The sequence below is a fragment of the Ictidomys tridecemlineatus genome, chromosome 15 (genome assembly GCF_052094955.1).
Source record: "Ictidomys tridecemlineatus isolate mIctTri1 chromosome 15, mIctTri1.hap1, whole genome shotgun sequence".
In the NCBI taxonomy this organism is placed as follows: domain Eukaryota; kingdom Metazoa; phylum Chordata; class Mammalia; order Rodentia; family Sciuridae; genus Ictidomys; species Ictidomys tridecemlineatus.
The window spans coordinates 16,400,265-16,416,563 of record NC_135491.1 but is presented as its reverse complement, the minus strand read 5'-3'; the positions used below and the strand labels follow the sequence as shown (position 1 = coordinate 16,416,563).

At 39.5% G+C, this 16,299-nt stretch overlaps 1 protein-coding gene across 6 annotated transcripts in view; it reads right to left on the bottom strand.

Annotated features, from left to right (window-relative positions):
* The window catches only part of Znf793 (zinc finger protein 793), a 34,853-nt gene extending 18,774 nt beyond the window's left edge, over positions 1-16,079 (bottom strand). For 2 of the 6 annotated variants that reach the window (XM_078033177.1, XM_021720348.3), the window contains exons 1-4: positions 15,637-15,891; positions 14,726-14,854; positions 5,507-5,641; positions 1,564-1,609 (exon numbers count right to left, since the gene is read on the bottom strand). In XM_078033177.1, the coding sequence (XP_077889303.1) occupies positions 1,564-1,578 (15 nt within the window). In that variant the 5' untranslated portion in view covers positions 1,579-1,609; positions 5,507-5,641; positions 14,726-14,854; positions 15,637-15,891. The other 4 variants (XM_078033176.1, XM_021720349.3, XM_040279506.2 and 1 more) reach the window with 4 other exon arrangements.
* Positions 16,080-16,299: the final 220 nt, after the last annotated feature.

Genomic DNA, 16,299 nt, shown 5'->3' with positions numbered 1-16,299 from the left:
AAGATTATGTTCTGGGGTACTACTGCATTAGCAGGGTAACTATAGTTAATAAAAATGTACAGTATAGTCAAAACAGCTAGAAGAAGGTTTTTGAACACTTTAACCACCAAAAAATGACAAACATATGAGGCAATGTGTACTTTGCTCTTCCTGAGTCAACTTTGTTTTAATAGAGTTGGTCTCTTGTTGCTCATTTTAGGTGGACATCTAACATTATGTATGTGGATTACAAATGACAGGGATTTAGAACTTCCTATGACTCTGACAACAATAGCAACACTGTCATATCATTGGGGAGCAAAGGACTCCAGAGTTTTTGCATGGGAAACACTAATGAACCTCTACATTAAACTTATTTATGCATTTATTATTGGTAAGAACTCTACCATATTACTGCTTCTCATACCTTGGGTGCAAGGATCACCCAGAGCCATTTAAAAACAGATTCCCAGGATCACCCACAGAAAACCCTCTCCAGGAAGTCTGGGGTGAGGCCTGCCATTCTGCATTTCTAACAGCCTTCCAAGGAGATACACCCTGGCCACTCTATAAGCAGCAGTATTGTTCTGCCTCAACCTCTCAGGAAAATGTCTTCATAAAGAAGTACCTTGAAAAGCTAGCTTTCCCCTAGAAATATACATGTGCTTTTTCCTTAGGAGCAATGCAAACCAAGGGCTAATTTGTCTTTGCCTTTTTGTTGAACTCCAAGGAAGATCACAGTTACTGACCTCTTCTTGGATTCTTTACTTTGTACATCTGTATTCCAAACAAGAAATGTTCCTTGCATTGGTGCTCATAATATCAAACTTGAAAACTACCTGAATGTCCATTAAACGGGAGACTAGCTAAGTCAGTCATACCCCATGTATTCTCTATGAAGCATTATATACTTGGTTAAAAAAAAGTTGTTCTAAGTATTAATACTATGGGTACAGCAGTATGTTTAAGTGTCTTTCCATCATGTTTACGTGTAGAAAGGAGGCTGTGGTATTTCACCCAAATCCTCCTGAAAGACTGGATGCTGCAGGCTCGAAACCTTTCTGAGATTTATCTTTGGCCAGTGGGAACTTCCTACCACAGTTCAGGTATATATCCCAGCTCTATAGTTTCTTTTTGTTTGTTTGGTAGTACTGGGGATTGAACCCAGGACCTTGAGCATGTCAGACAAGTGCTCTACTACCGAACTACATCCCCAGACCTTTCTTTTTTATTTTATTTTATTTTTTAATTTTTTAGACAGGGTCTTGCTCAGTTGCAGGGGCTGGCCTCAAACTCCCACCTCTACTGGTACTACAGGTGTACTACCATGCCCAGCTACCACCATGTTGTAAGATCAGCTCAGGCCTCTGTTTAGAACTCCCTCTGCCTGATCCTGCTTTCTTCACTGCCTCAGGGGAATTCCAAGATCCCCCTCAATAAACCCTCTGTGTTAAAATATCCATCTCCAAATCTGTTTTCCTGAGAATCATCCCATGACAAAGTGTCTATGCTTATAATGGGTACATTGTTTTCTATAACACTTTCCCCAAGAAGGGAAATTTGGCCACTTATTGTCACACTCACCTGGTACTCAATCATTTTCTGCTGTTCTTGGAAAAAGAGTGGAGACCTGTGAAGGTAGAGACGGGGAGGAAGAGGATGGAGGAAGAACAGAAAACAGCTGTGAGGATGGGATCTGTCTTGGAACTTGCAAATTCCCTATGTAAATCTTCTGTGTTTTAAATCACTGTGGTAAAAAAATAAAATGGCTACCATTCAAGTCAGAATGTGAACACATAAAACAGACCTTTTAAGGAGGAAAAGCTTCTACTAAAAAATAAGTAGAAGTTTTTAAAAAAAAAAAAACCTTAAAAATTAAATAATTAGATCTAAATGTATTCTGAACAAGGGATAACTTATCAAAATATTAAAAAGAACTCTGCCATGTGACCAGCGTGAGCTTCATAAAAGAAGGTTCGATGCATAAGTAATTGCTAGTGAGTTTTAAATTAAAGAGTCAGACTCTCATTACCTTTAACACAGCTCGGCTTCTCCTAGCTCCCGCCACCAGCCACCTAATTCGGTGGTGAGGTTTACAGAAGAGACTAGCCAGAGGGGGAGCTCATGCCAGGGAGTGAGCTTTTATTGGGGAACTAAAAATTCAAGTGAAAATCCCATCCAATGAAGGTTAAGGGGGGCAGCATCCCAAGGTCAGGGCAGGCCATTGGGTCTTCAGGTCAGTCCAGGCACACCTCTGCACGGACAAGTCCTCGGACCTGGGAAAGGTGTGGGGTGGCTTTAACATGTCTAAGCACCTCTCACCCAGCCAGGGAGGTAACTCAAATCACGTGCGACAATGGCCTCCCACAAAGAACTCAGAGAAAAACAAACTAACTGTAAACAGTAAAATATACTCAAAATATGGTCCTAAATAATTAATGGAAGCTACACCTTGTTATTCATTTAGTAGATTATTAAATGTGGTCGTAAAAATAATTTTTAAGGGGCTGGGGTTGTGGCTCAGTGTTAGAGCACTTGCCTAGTATGAGTGAGGCACTAGGTTTAATCCTCAGCACCACATAAAAATAAAAAATAAAGGTTATTTTGTCCACCTACAACTAAAAATCAAAAATTTTTTTTACTTTATTTTCAGTGCTGGGGATTGAACCCAGGGCTCTGTGCATGCAAGGCAAGCACTCTACCAACTGAGCTATATCCCCAGCCCCCAAAAAACAAATATTTTTAAAATATAGTTTAAAAAATTAATTTTCAGGGGCTGGGTTTGTGGCTCAGTGGTAGAGTGCTCGCCTTGCACGTGTAAGGCCCTGGGTTCGATCCTCAGAACCACATAAAAATAAATAAATAAAATAAACATATTATGTCCAACTAAAAAAATATATTAAAAATAATAGGGGCTAGGGTTGTGGCTCAGTTGTAGAGCACTCGCCTAGCATGCACAAGGCACTGGGTTCAATCCTCAGCACCGCATAAATGTAAAATAAAGATATTGTGTCCACCTAAAACTAAAAAATAAATATTTAAAATAATAATAATAATTATTATTATTATTATTATTTTCAAAGCCAGGTGCAGTGGCATACATCTATAGTCCCAGCTACTCAGGGGGCTGACACAAGAGGATCACTTGAGTCCAGGAATAAAAGTCCAGCCTGGGCAATATAGTAAGACCCCCAACCGGAAAACAAAAATAAAAACAAAAAACAATTTTAAACATAAAACAACTATGTTGTTTTTAATCCAGATGTATAAGAAATACTATGACTTGACAAATTTTAAAAGAAAATGGCAAATTATAGTTTAAGAGAATAAACAAATATTTTCTGATGAACCTGAATGTTTAATTTTAGAACTGTGCTAAAACCACCAATGTAATAAGGTTTTCAAATTAGGTTTTTGTGGCCATTCTCACTGAAATGATCTGGGATGATGTCACCTCAAGTAGAAAAGCCTAATGTTCCCAGCTAGTATCCAAATTATGACCTCTGCTACTAATGTTCAACAAATAGAAATGGAGCTCCTTAGAAAATGGCTGATTACACATCTGGAACAAAGAATACAAGATATACCTCCACAATTTTGAGCATCAAAAAGCAAGGATACTACCTCAGTGGGTGGGTCATGGCAAGGGACACAGGAGCTAGCCATAAGAGACTCCAGCCATACAAGAATGAGTGTTAAGACTGGTCATATCTACTGAAGCTAAACATATGAATATCTTATGGTCTGGTGCTTTCATATGAATGCGCATGTCACAGACTTTTAGCCTGTAAAAACTATGAATTTGTAGTGATATTTAAAAATCACAACATTAAATCACAATATTTTTTTTAAAAAAAGAGCCCTGGGATTGATCACTACACAAAAGGAAGGTGGGAAGGGATGGAAGAAAGAAGAGAGACTAAAGTGTCAATTAAAGGCAGCATGTGATCCTGATAGGATCCTGGAACAATAAAAGAAAAGGAGCTATAAAACGACATTATTAGCTGACATGTGAATATAGACTGTCTTACACAACAGCCTTAAATCAATGTTAACTGCCTGGTTCTGAAAACTGCTGGCTATGTGAATATACTCATTCTTGGGAAATACACACTAAGGTATTTATGGGTAAAGGAGCATCATGTCTACAACTTAACTAAAACAGTTGAGGTAAAAAAGGATAAGAATTATATATACATATACTCACACACACAAAGAACAGTCACATGGGCTGAGGTTGTGGCTCAGTAATAGAGCGCTTGCCTCATACACGTGAGACACTGAGTTCGATCCTCAGCACCACATAAAAATAAAATAAATATATTGTGTTCACCTACAACTAAAACAATATTTAAAAAAACACAGTCACTTATCACAGAGAGCATATGACACACATCTCTCTCTCTCTCTCTCTCTCTCTCACACACACACACACACACACACACACAAGCATACACATAGCTTTATCTAGATGAATCTATATGAAGGATACGTATGAGCCCTATACATAAAAGATACATAAGTAATATTCTTTAAAGTTTTCCAAATAAAAATAAAATTTCCAAATAAAAATAATTTTTAAAAAAATTACAGACAGTAGGTCCACAGATCCTGCTACTACCATCATTCTGAGGTTTCAGGGATTTTTCTGCCACTGGTTCAAGACAGAATTAATTCCCCATACTCCCTGAGGCCAAGTGAAGTGGCACAAATGACAAGTGGCCACATACCATCCCCTACAATGATAGAATGAAAAGCTAGACAGATGTGCCTCTGAAAGAACACGCCTATCACATCTACAATGTGACCATGGCCTTCTCTGACTCTCCCTCACTCTTAGTCTCCCTGGATCTTGGGGTCAACTCTTCTCCCATAATTTAGCCACAGAGGTTCCATGGAAGAAGGAAAAGAATAACATCCTTACGTTGGTTCTTGCTTCTAGCTCAGGGATGATGCTATTTCCTTATACCTGGCAGACTTTGCTCTGGCAAGAAGTCTGGGATTGCTGTGTGTGGTGGCACACATCTGTAATTCCAGTGGCTTGGGAGGATAAGGCAAGTTCAAAGCCAGTTTTTGCTAAGCAACTCAGCAAGACCCCGTCTCTAAATAAAATATGAAAATGGACTGGGAATGTGGCTCAGTGGTTAAGTGCTCATGGGTTAAATCCCAAGTACAAAAAAGAAAGAAAGAAAGAAGTCAGCCAATCCCAGTTGCTTGGGAGGCTGAGACAGGAGTATTGCAAGTTCAAAGCCAACCTCAGCAAGGTGAGGCACTAAGCAACTCAGTGAGATCCTGTCTCTAAATAAAATACAAAATAGGGTTTGGGATGTGGCTCAGTGGTTCAGTGCCCCTGAGTTCAATCCCTGGTACCCATACACACACACCAAAAAAAAAAAAAAAATGTCTTGGACCTTGTTGACCCCTTCATAAGAGGATTTTTGTTCCAAATTTCCTGTTCCTAGACCAGATGGGATCTTTTACTTGGCCTGCCAACCCCTGACAGTTTCATCTCATAGCATTCACTCACCCTTAGCTGCAGACACTGGCGGGGTCTTCTGCAGAGGTGGACGAATTTCTGTGGCCCTGAGGGCTGGCAGGAGCTGGATAGCCCTACTGTCCAGCAAGATGGCAGGATCCAAACATCTGCAGGACACCTGGGAACCTGAAAATAAGCCGATCCCTTGGTGAGTATCAGCCAAGTCTCCCTCCCCAAATATTCCCTGGGCCTCAAGGGGAAAGCCTGCAGAGACCTGTGGAGAACACAACTGACAATAAGAAAGATGGCTTGAGTATGTCTGAAGCATTGGCAAGACAACTCCCATCTCAGGCTCGAGGGTGTAAAAATATAAATTCCTTTGCAAAGAGGCTGTACAGAGGGCCCTAGGAAGTTGCTCTACCATGCTCAGCCACACAGGTACTCAAGTATCACTAGTTTCAGAGGCTGCTGAAGCCATGGTCCCTGGGGGCTGGGCTACTACTAGAGATGGTGGCAGACCTTGGTGCCAACCATGTGGTGCTGGTTCTGCAGCAATGCAGAATGCTGGAGTGTTAGGGGGCCAGGCAGGCTGTAGCAGACTTGAAGTCCCTGTAGGCAGTCCCTGTAGAGATGTGAGAAGGAAGCCAAAGTTGCAGTAGAGACCCCCCCAAGATTGAGAAATGCCAGACATTCCAAATGTGGAATGTCTACTGAGGAAAGCTGCAGGAACCAAGCAGAAACAAGCCAAGAGAGAGGCCAAGTGGACTGCAGCTAGAAAAGCCATAGGGTGGAGCTATACAAGCCCTTTGGACAGAGAACATCACCATGCTACGTGCTCCAGATGCCAGACATGAACCACAGGACTTGTTTGCCCAACTGAATTTTGGTCTTGCTTTCGTCCCATCCCTTCTTTCTATGCCCCTATTTCTCCCGTGTGGAATGGAGCTGTTTACTCTCTACCTTTATATATTGTATATTTGTAACTTTCTTTTACAGGGGTTCATGCTGAAAGTTTGCCTTGAGTCTCAGAGGAGACTTTGGACTTGGACTTTTTGGGCAATCTTGGAGCTGTTGATACTATGGGGATTCTTGGAAATGGACTAAATGTATTTTGCCTTGTGAGATAGGCATGAGCTTTTGGGCGCCACAGCTGGAATTTTATGGTTTAGATATGAGTTGACCCCCCCAAAGCTCATGTGAGACAACTCAAGAAGGCTTAGAGGTGAAATGATTGGGTTATCAGAGCCGTCACCCAATCAGTGCATTAATCCTTTGGTAGGGATTAGCTGGATGGTGACTATAAGCAGGTAGAGTGTGGCTAGAGGAGGCCAGGTCATTGGGAGGTAGGTGTGCCTCTGGGGTTTATATTTTGTCACCGTGAGGACAGCTCTCTCTCTGCTTCCTGATGCCATGTTCCCATCTGTTTTCCTCCACCACATTATTCAGCCATGATGTTCTGCCTCACCTCTGGCTCCAAAGAATGGAGTCAGCTGTCTATGGACTAAACCTCTGAAACTGTGAGTCCTAAAATAAAGTTTTACTCTCTTAAAAAAAGAAAAAAGAAGAATATAGAACTAGGCATGGTAGCACATGCCTATAATCTCAGTAACTCCAAAGGCTGAGGCAAGAGGATTGAAAGTTTGAGGCCATCTCAGCAATTTAACAAGGTCCTGAGCAACTTAATGAGACTTTGACTCAAAATAAAAAACTAAGAGGGCTGGGCATGGAACTCAGCAGTTAAGAACTTCATTTTGAAACCAAGAAATCCCCGGTTTCAAAAAGTGAGCAAAAAAGAACAAAAAAGATTGTTTATGAGAGGCAAGTGAACAATGTATGAGAAAAATGTCTTTTTTTCTCATTGTAAGTCAAAGAAGGGAAAAATAAGAAATAAGTGATGAGGAAACTGAGACACAGAATGACTAAGTAGCTCATGCAGTGTCACACACCAATAAATATTAGAGATTGCATTTGAACCCAGGCTCTCTGGCGCCTGACAGCCTGTTTCTGTTTCTACACATAAGGAAATAGGCCCCCTAACTCCAGCATTCTGCATTGCTGCAGAACCAGCACCACATGGTTGGCACCAAGGACTGCCACCATCTCTAGTAGTAGCCCAGCCCTCAGGAACCATGGCTTCAGCAGCCTCTGAAGCTAGTGATACTTGAGTACCTGTGTGGCTGAGCATGGTAGAACAACTTCTTAGGGCCCTCTGTACAGCCTCTTTGCAAAGGAATTTTTATTTTTACACCCTCGAGCCTGAGATGGGAGTGGTCTTGCCAATGCTTCAGACATACTCAAGCCATCTTTCTTATTGTCTCTGGGCAGTCTTTAGTGTTTCTTTAGTAGCTATAATACATTTAACAACCACATTCCTTAGCTCCAGTTTTACTGACACTTTTCTGCCCAAATTCAGGTTTTAAAAATCTTTCTTGCTTTGCTTTCTGCTCCTGACTAACACAATTAACTTGGCTTTATAAAAGCCATCTAATCGATTAGAATAAGGGAAAAGAATGAAGGTACAAGGAACTTCATCTTCGTTTTACTTGTAAAAATAAAATATTGGAAGCAATAAAAATGTCCTAGCAATTGAAGAATGAGCTGACTGATAATGATAAACCACAGGATGGAACGGGCATTAGAAATAATAATTGAAGGCTGGGGATAGAGCTCAGTGGTAGCATGCTTGCTTAGATGTGCAAAGCCCTGAGATGCAATACCTAACACTCAAACAACAAATAATGACAATAACAATAATAAATGAGGATGACGTAAAATCTGGGTGTGGTAGTAAACACCTATAGTCCCAGCTCCTCAGAAGGCTCAAGTAGGAGAATCACTTAAACCCTAGAGTTTGAGACCAGCCTGGAAAACAAATCAAGATTTTGTCTCAAAACAAAACAAGGGCTGGGGATGTGGCTCCAGTGATAGTGCACTTGCCTGGCATGCACAAGGCATTGGGTTCGAGCCTCAGCACCACATAAAAATAAAATAAAGATATTGTGCCCACCTAAAACTAAAAAATAAATTTTAAAAAAAACTAAGAAAGAAAAAAAGAAATAAATAAAAATGGAGAAGTATGAAGGTACAAGGAACTACTCATTGACTTGGAAGAGCATTTGTGATATACACTGATGTATAAATTATAACTGCGTGAAAGCAAGATTTTTTAAAAAAATTATGTAAGTCTAAATCTATGAAGATATGGATTGTTGTTTTTTTCTGAGTGAAGGAATTGAAAGGAATTTTCCTTTTTGATGCTTTATTTTTTGACTTTATCAATATCCTCATGTTTATATATTTATTTGAATATATACTAATATCAATAGTAATAATAGTAAAAATCATGATAAATCAAAATAAGCAGTTTCACAGAGGAATGCAACTGTTCTTAGGAAAGAACAAATAAAACTGTGATGCATTGAATAAAACATTATTGAAACTTAGAAGGCAGAAATAGGAAAAAATAAACTGGGCTTGTATTTATTAGGCCCTGACCTCAAATAAGGCACTAAGTTATTTCCACATACTGACTCATTCAATCCTCACACTCTCCTCTACTCCATTTACAGACAGGACATAGTGCCCTGCAGAGGTGAAGTAATTAGGCAGCACTGAGATTCAGATCCACTGCACATCATGTGCTTTTAGTTTCTCGGTTTTGCTGTCTCTCCAAGTGAAGATAGATAGGTTTCTCTTCTTCTTCTTCTTTTCTTATTTTTAGTTGCTGATGGACATAACACTTTTTTAATTTATTTGTTATGTGGTAATGAGAGTCGAACCCAGTGCCTAACGTGCTAGACAAGCACTCTACAGCTGAGCCACAACCCCAGGCCTTAGGTTTCTCTTCTTCTTCCTTCTTCTTCTTTTAATATTTTAGTTGTAGACGGACCCAATACCTTTATTTTATTTGTTTATTTTTATGTAGTTAGAGGGATCAAACCCAGTGCCTCACATGCTAGGCAAGCGCTCTACCACTGAGCCACAACCCCAGCCCTAATAGTTTATTTTGAGACAGGGTCTCACTAAGTTGCCAAAGTTGGGTTTGAACTTGCCCAGCCTCCTGAGTACCTAGGATTATAGGCATGTGCCACCTGGCTACATCTCCTATTTTATTGCAAAAAGGACATATTACTATATTCATACAAATAAATGCAGAGCAGATAAAGGATAATAAATGCAGAAGGAATTATGTAACTACAAAATCACCATTTGGCAACCATAATAATAGTAATTAATTCATTCCAGAATCATTATGGATTCTTGCCTAACACTAGTGGAAGAAACTTTGAGCTTATTTACATGGTCTCAAATGATCTCTCCACAAGTTAGTTATTAATATAATTTTACAGTGGAGAAGTCTGATGGACATAACCTTAACCAGGTGATTAAAGTTAACATCACCTTTGATGTGACAAACCAACGATATCGTGTACTTGATGGAGCACATTGAAAAGTATATAACGTTACTTTTGTGTTATTCTTGTCAGAGATATACAACATGACTCTCAATAAGAGGAAAATCAGAAAAATTCAAATTGAGGTACATTCTATAAAAATAACTGGTCTCTACTCCTTATAAATGTTACGGTCAAAAATGATAAGATATAATCATGAGGGGTTGAGGATGTGGCTCAAGCGATAGCTTGATATGTACAATTATAATGTGTCAATTTAAAATGTTAATATTTAAATTTTAACATTTATGCTTTCAACAATTTTATTGTGATCATGTAAGAAAATGTCTTTGTATTTTTAAATTTGTACATAGACACAATACCTTTACTTTATTTGTTTTTATGTGGTGCTGAGAATGGAACCCAGTGCCTCACTGGTAGGCAAGCTCTCTACCACTGAGCCCCAGCCCCAGCCCTGTCCTTGTATTTAAGGAGCCATAAGGGTAGAGGATCATGTCTACAAATTACTATCACATATGTCATTAATAAATGTGCACATATATATAGAGAAAAAGAAATTATTTGCACACATAGCAAAATGTTAACAGAATCAAAATGAAAGATATAACAGCAATTTTTGCTCTATTTTGTAACATTTCTAAGTCTGAAATTATTTTAAAACAGAAGTAAACAAAACAAAAAAACCCTTGTTTGTAGAAAATGAACAAGACGGAAGGGAAGACCTGTGAGTTGAAGGAAGAGGTTCACTTTTTCTCAGATACATCAGTTGAATGTGAGAGACAGAAGCTTGTTCTCTGCCTCAAAGTAAATGTACCATCTTCCTGGAAACCTGCACAACAGTCTCCCCAAACATGCAGCATTTTTTGAGCCCTTATGCCTTGGACCCAGGCCAGAAACCCCTTTGAGATCTGTTTTCTATTTGCTTTGCTCAGGTCTCTGCATAGAATGGTCAGTCCCTAAGAGATAAAGGATTTTGAAATTCCAGACTATCTGTTGAGAAGAGGCTTCCCTCACTTGTCAATTTGTTGAACTTGTTAACTTCACTGATAGGATCTTGGCCCGAAAATCCACCCCAAACTCTAAGGGTCCACTTCATTGTGCAAGTTTTTGGCTTGTGGAGAGAATATCCTAAAATAGGCAATCTTAGGGGCTAAGGTTATGGCTCAGCAGTAGAGCGCTCGTCAAGCACATGCAAGGCACTGAGTTCGATCCTCAGAACCACATAAAAATAAATAAATAAAATGAAAGTATTGTGTCCAACGACAATTTATACACACACACACACACACACACACACACACACACATACACACAGATATATATATATATATATATATATTTTTTTTTTAAAGAAAAACGGGCAATCTTATGTGGCCAAGCCAGGATCTCAGGTTAGAATTTTATCCTGGTGTTCGGCTTCAGATTATATGATTCAATTTGAATCATATCACATTCAAATTATATGAATATATGATTTAATTCAAATTCAAAAATAGGCAAAAATAATCTATCAATCCCCTTATGAGGAAAAATAGGTAATATACCCTAATAGATACAACCAAAGGAAATGAAATCACTATGTCGAACAGACAACTATACTTCCATGTTTATTGCAGCACTACTCACAATAGCCAATATTTAGAATAAACCTAAATGTCCAACAGATGAATGCATAAAGAAAATGTGGTACTTATATACATAATGGAATACTATTTATTCACAACAAAAGGATCAAATCCTGTCAGCTGTGATAACATGGATGGACCTGGAGCATATTATGTTAAGCAAAATAAGCCAGATACAGAAAGACAAATACTATATGATTTCACTCATATGAGGAATGTAAAGAAGTTGATGTCAAGCCAGGCAGGGTAGTAAATGCCTGTAATCCCAGTGGCTTGGGAGGCTGAGGCAGGAGAATCACATGTTCAAAGCCAGCTACAGCAACTCAGCAAGACTGTAAGCAGTTTTGTGAGGACCTGTCTCAAAATAAAAAATAACCCTGGTGCAGTGGAGCACACCTGTAATCCTAGCAGCTCTGGAGGCTGAGGCAAGAGGATCATGAGTTCAAAGTCAGCCTAAGCAACTTAGCAAGGCCCTAAGCAACTCAGCAAGGCCCTGTATCCAAATAAACTACAAAAAAGTGATGGGTATGTGCCTCAGTGATTAGGTACCCCTGGGTTCAATCTCTAGTACCAAAAAAAAAAAAAAAAAAAAAAAAAGGAGAGACAGAGAGAGAAGTTGTTGATTTCATGGAAGTAGAGAATAGAATAGTGATTATAGTGATTACCAGAGACTGAAGAGGGTCAAAGGAAGGGAAAGATGGGGAGAGGCTGGTTGATGGGTACAAAGTTAAGAGTAGACAGGAGGCTGGGCGTGATGGCACACACCTGCAATCCCAGTGACTCGGGAGGCTGAGGTAAGAGGATTCCAAGTTCCAGGCCAGCAACTTAGTGAAGCCCTGAGTAACTTAGTGAGACCCTGTCTCAAAATAAGAAATAAATAAAGGGCTAGGAATATAGCTCATAGTTAAGCACCCCTAGGTTAAATCCCCAGTATAAAAAAAAAGAAAGAAAGAAAAGCAAAAAGTAGAGAGAAGGAATCTGTTTTGGTGTACTACTGCACAGCAGGGTGTCTATAGTTAACAATGAAGTATTATATATTCAAAATAGCTAGAAGAGGGGCTGAGGTTGTGGCTCAGTGGTAGAACGCTTGCCTTGTATGCATGAGGCCCTGGGTTTGATCCTCAACACCACATAAAAATAAATAAAAATAAAAACATTGTGTCCATCTACAAAAAAAAAAAATGCTAGAAGAAAGCTTTTGAAAGCTTGCACCACAAAATAATGATAAATATATAAGGCAATTTATACTTTCCCTGATTTGATCATTATACAATGTATACATGTATTGAAACCTCACACTATATTCCATAAGTATGTACAATTATAATGTGTCAATTTAAAAAAAATAGCCAGGCATGGTGCCACACACTTGTAATCCCAGCAATTTAGGAGGCTGAGGCAGGAGGATCGCAAATTCGAGGCTAACCTTGGCAATTTAGTGAGGCCCTAAGCAATTTAGTGAGACCCTATCTCAAGATAAAAAATAAAAAGGGCTGGGGATGTGGCTCCTTGGTTAAGTACCCCTGGGTTCAATCCCTAGTACACCCCCCTCAAAAAGAAAAGCAACTAAAAGTAATCCATTGTTTTAGATACCCAGAATACCTCTGGGTGGCCTTGGGCACTGACTAGTAAAAAAGGCTTCAAGAAATAATATATATACATAAATATATACATGTATATATATATGCATTTATTTTTTTATTGGGAGGGTACCATTGACTGAGCTCAGGGGCACTTGACCACTGAGCCACATCCTCAGCCCTATTTTGCATTTTATTTAGAGACAGGGTCTCACTGAGTTGCTTAGGGTTTCGCTAAGTTGCTGAGGCTGGCTTTGAACTCTCGATCCTCCTGCCTCAGCTTCCCAAGTCACTGGGATTACAGGTATGAACCACTGTGCCCAGCTGAAATAACATATATCTTGATCTAGGTTGTGGCTACATGATTCTGTAATACAAAAAATTCATTAACCTGTACCCTTAAAATAAGCATACCTGATATATGTAAGTTATATCTCAGTTTTTTAAAAGGAATATTTAATTACCTGGATGAACGTCTGTTTTAGAAATGAAATATTCTAGATTGAAACTTTAAAAAGTTTGTTCAAACAGAGCTATATCTTGCTTCTATTCTATTCTATTCCCCCAGTGAGAGTTCAGTTAAATTAGAATTCAAAATAGGTCAAATTAGCTTGTGATGTAAGAAGTTGGGAGAAAGGTTCCCATTGGTTGGGTGACTAGAAGGGAGCATCATGAGGACCTTCGGGGTGCTATAATACTGTTTTCTGATCTGAGTGTATTAATGACCAGTGCTCCCTTTGTGACAATTCATTAAGCTGTATATTTATGTTAATTTTTGCATGCATCTTAAATCTCAATAAAAGGTTTATGTTACCATTGTTTGCTCCCAAATGTAATACTGAGCACAGTGTAGGTAATAAGGGAATTTGCTTGGAGAACAAGGAAATACCTGAACACCTTTTTCTGGCTTATGACTTCAGCTTACAAAACAACTACTTATCTTTTATTCTGTGCAACTGAAAAATACTCTCTGACCTTAAAATTAAAAATTTGTCCTGTATGGTTTCTGATATATATTACCTGCCTTAGCTTTTGGCTTCCTCTATTTCTTAAGATATTATAAGCATTGTGTGTTGTCTAAAGATAACATAAGGACTGAAAAATTTTAAAATCAATTAAAATATTGTTTTAGCAATGCACCTTTTCATTAAGTTAAAATCTCTTTATTTCTATTTTATTTGTAATCTTGTCTCAGCCATCTTAGTGACTATTAGTTCAATTTTAACTTAATAAACAACATTTTCTAATAGTAGCTTTAAATTCTGTTTTTATCTTTATTGAATTGCTCTACCAGTACTCATAAGGAACTGATTCATGGAGGTCAAATGTGCCATCCCTAAAAAATACATGACAACATGAAATGACTCTTAGAACACAGTGAATTCCAGATCTAGTTTCTTTTCCTGCGATAATTTGTTTTTTTTAAATTATTCTTTTTTATTGTAGATGGACACAGTATATTTTATTTATTTTTATGTGGAGCTAAGGATTGAACCCAGAGCCTCACATGTGCTAAGCAAGTGCTCTACCCCTGAGCTACAACCCCAGTCCCTCTGATAATTTATTTTTAAGATGAATCTAGATAAAAGCATTTTCCAATCTCAGTTTGCTCTTTCAGCCAAATCTTACATTATTAGTTTAGATACTTACTCAGTAAATTCTTTGTTGTCTAACCACAGGCGCGGTCACACCCATCTTGGTTGCGTCCAAGTAAGAAACCAGGCATACTCTGAGATGCTGTCACAGATGGACATGTCATTATTTTTCCCAGAAAGAACACTAAAGAAATCATTAAAAGAAATATGCATCAAATTCCTGACAAGAGCAAAAGAAGCCATATCTTTAATAACATGTTACTTTAGATAAAGTTTAGCACTTGATTTCTTTTAAAGCATTTTTATCGCCGGTAACTTTTTAAGATGGAAGTTTCAAAAGAGTTTTTAGGTGGGCCAACAAGAGGGATCTGATGCAACTGGCTGCTCAGCAGAGCAGTGTCACAAGGGTGAAATGTCTTCCCATTATGCAGGGTGGCAGCCTCAAATTCTTGATTCTCCTGTCCCCTACCTCTGAATTTCACAGGCCTCCTCATCACCAAACCCCATAAGCGTCCTAATCATTGACATAACATGTTCCCACTCATGGGCCCCCATTCTCTGATCCCCAGAGATTCTTGCAGTTACTGATATTCCCATATGTCCAAATCTGACCACAAAACTGTGGTCAGAGACTACAAAGTTCACTGATACAATCCGTTTGCCAAACAGCAAATTACACAGATCCCAATTATGAGCCCACACTGACCTCGATATTCCAATGATCCAGGATCAATAGCTGACCTCCACAGTCCCACCCCTTTGAACAACTCAGAGTCCCAATCACTGACCCCTGCTTATTACTCTTCATTCCCTGATCTACAAAAGTTCAATCATTAACACCATCAGATCCCCCAGTGATGATGTAAAGTCTGAATCACTGATGGTCCGAAGCCCTAATGCTCCCCAAATCAATGCCTTCTAAGAGCCCCACTTGGCCCCAGACCCATAAAAAACATTATAACTGACCACGCATCCTGCCAATCAAGACACTTCAAAGAACCTTCGTTTATTAATTCCAATACATTCGCAGAACATCTTCACAGACCCCTGACACTGACTCCTACAAACCTCCGTCCCCCAATACGGCTCCCCCCCAAGAGACTCGGAATCCAATCACAGCACAGTCCCTTCGACATTGACCCTTACAGGTACCCATAACTGATCCAGTTAGGCCACCGTAGTCCCCGGTCACCACACTAGACATATTTGACTGTTTCTCACACTGACCATTCCCTTTTATCCTGGATCGGCGCCTTTAATCTGCAATCGCCCTACCATATACCCTCACGGTGGTATAAGCTCTTCCCATCCCTAGTGACCCGTGCGCAGCCTCAGTCGCGACTTAAGAGATTGTCAGCCTCCACCCGGTAACCTTCCAGAGAACAGGATTCTGGGGTTTCAAAGCTTTAACGGGAGGCAACGATGGCGGCGCCGGCATGATGAACACTGGATGGGGGCGGCCATTTTTAAGACTCTACCGTACAACGGATGACTAAACTCTTTGCTGGACCAGAGGATGCGGCTCTAATGGAGAGAGGAACCAAGTGCCCCCTGGGTCTCTAAACACATAAGTCGCCCCTGCTTTGAGACAAAGACACCCAAGCCTCCTGTGACCAATATGGCGGGGCT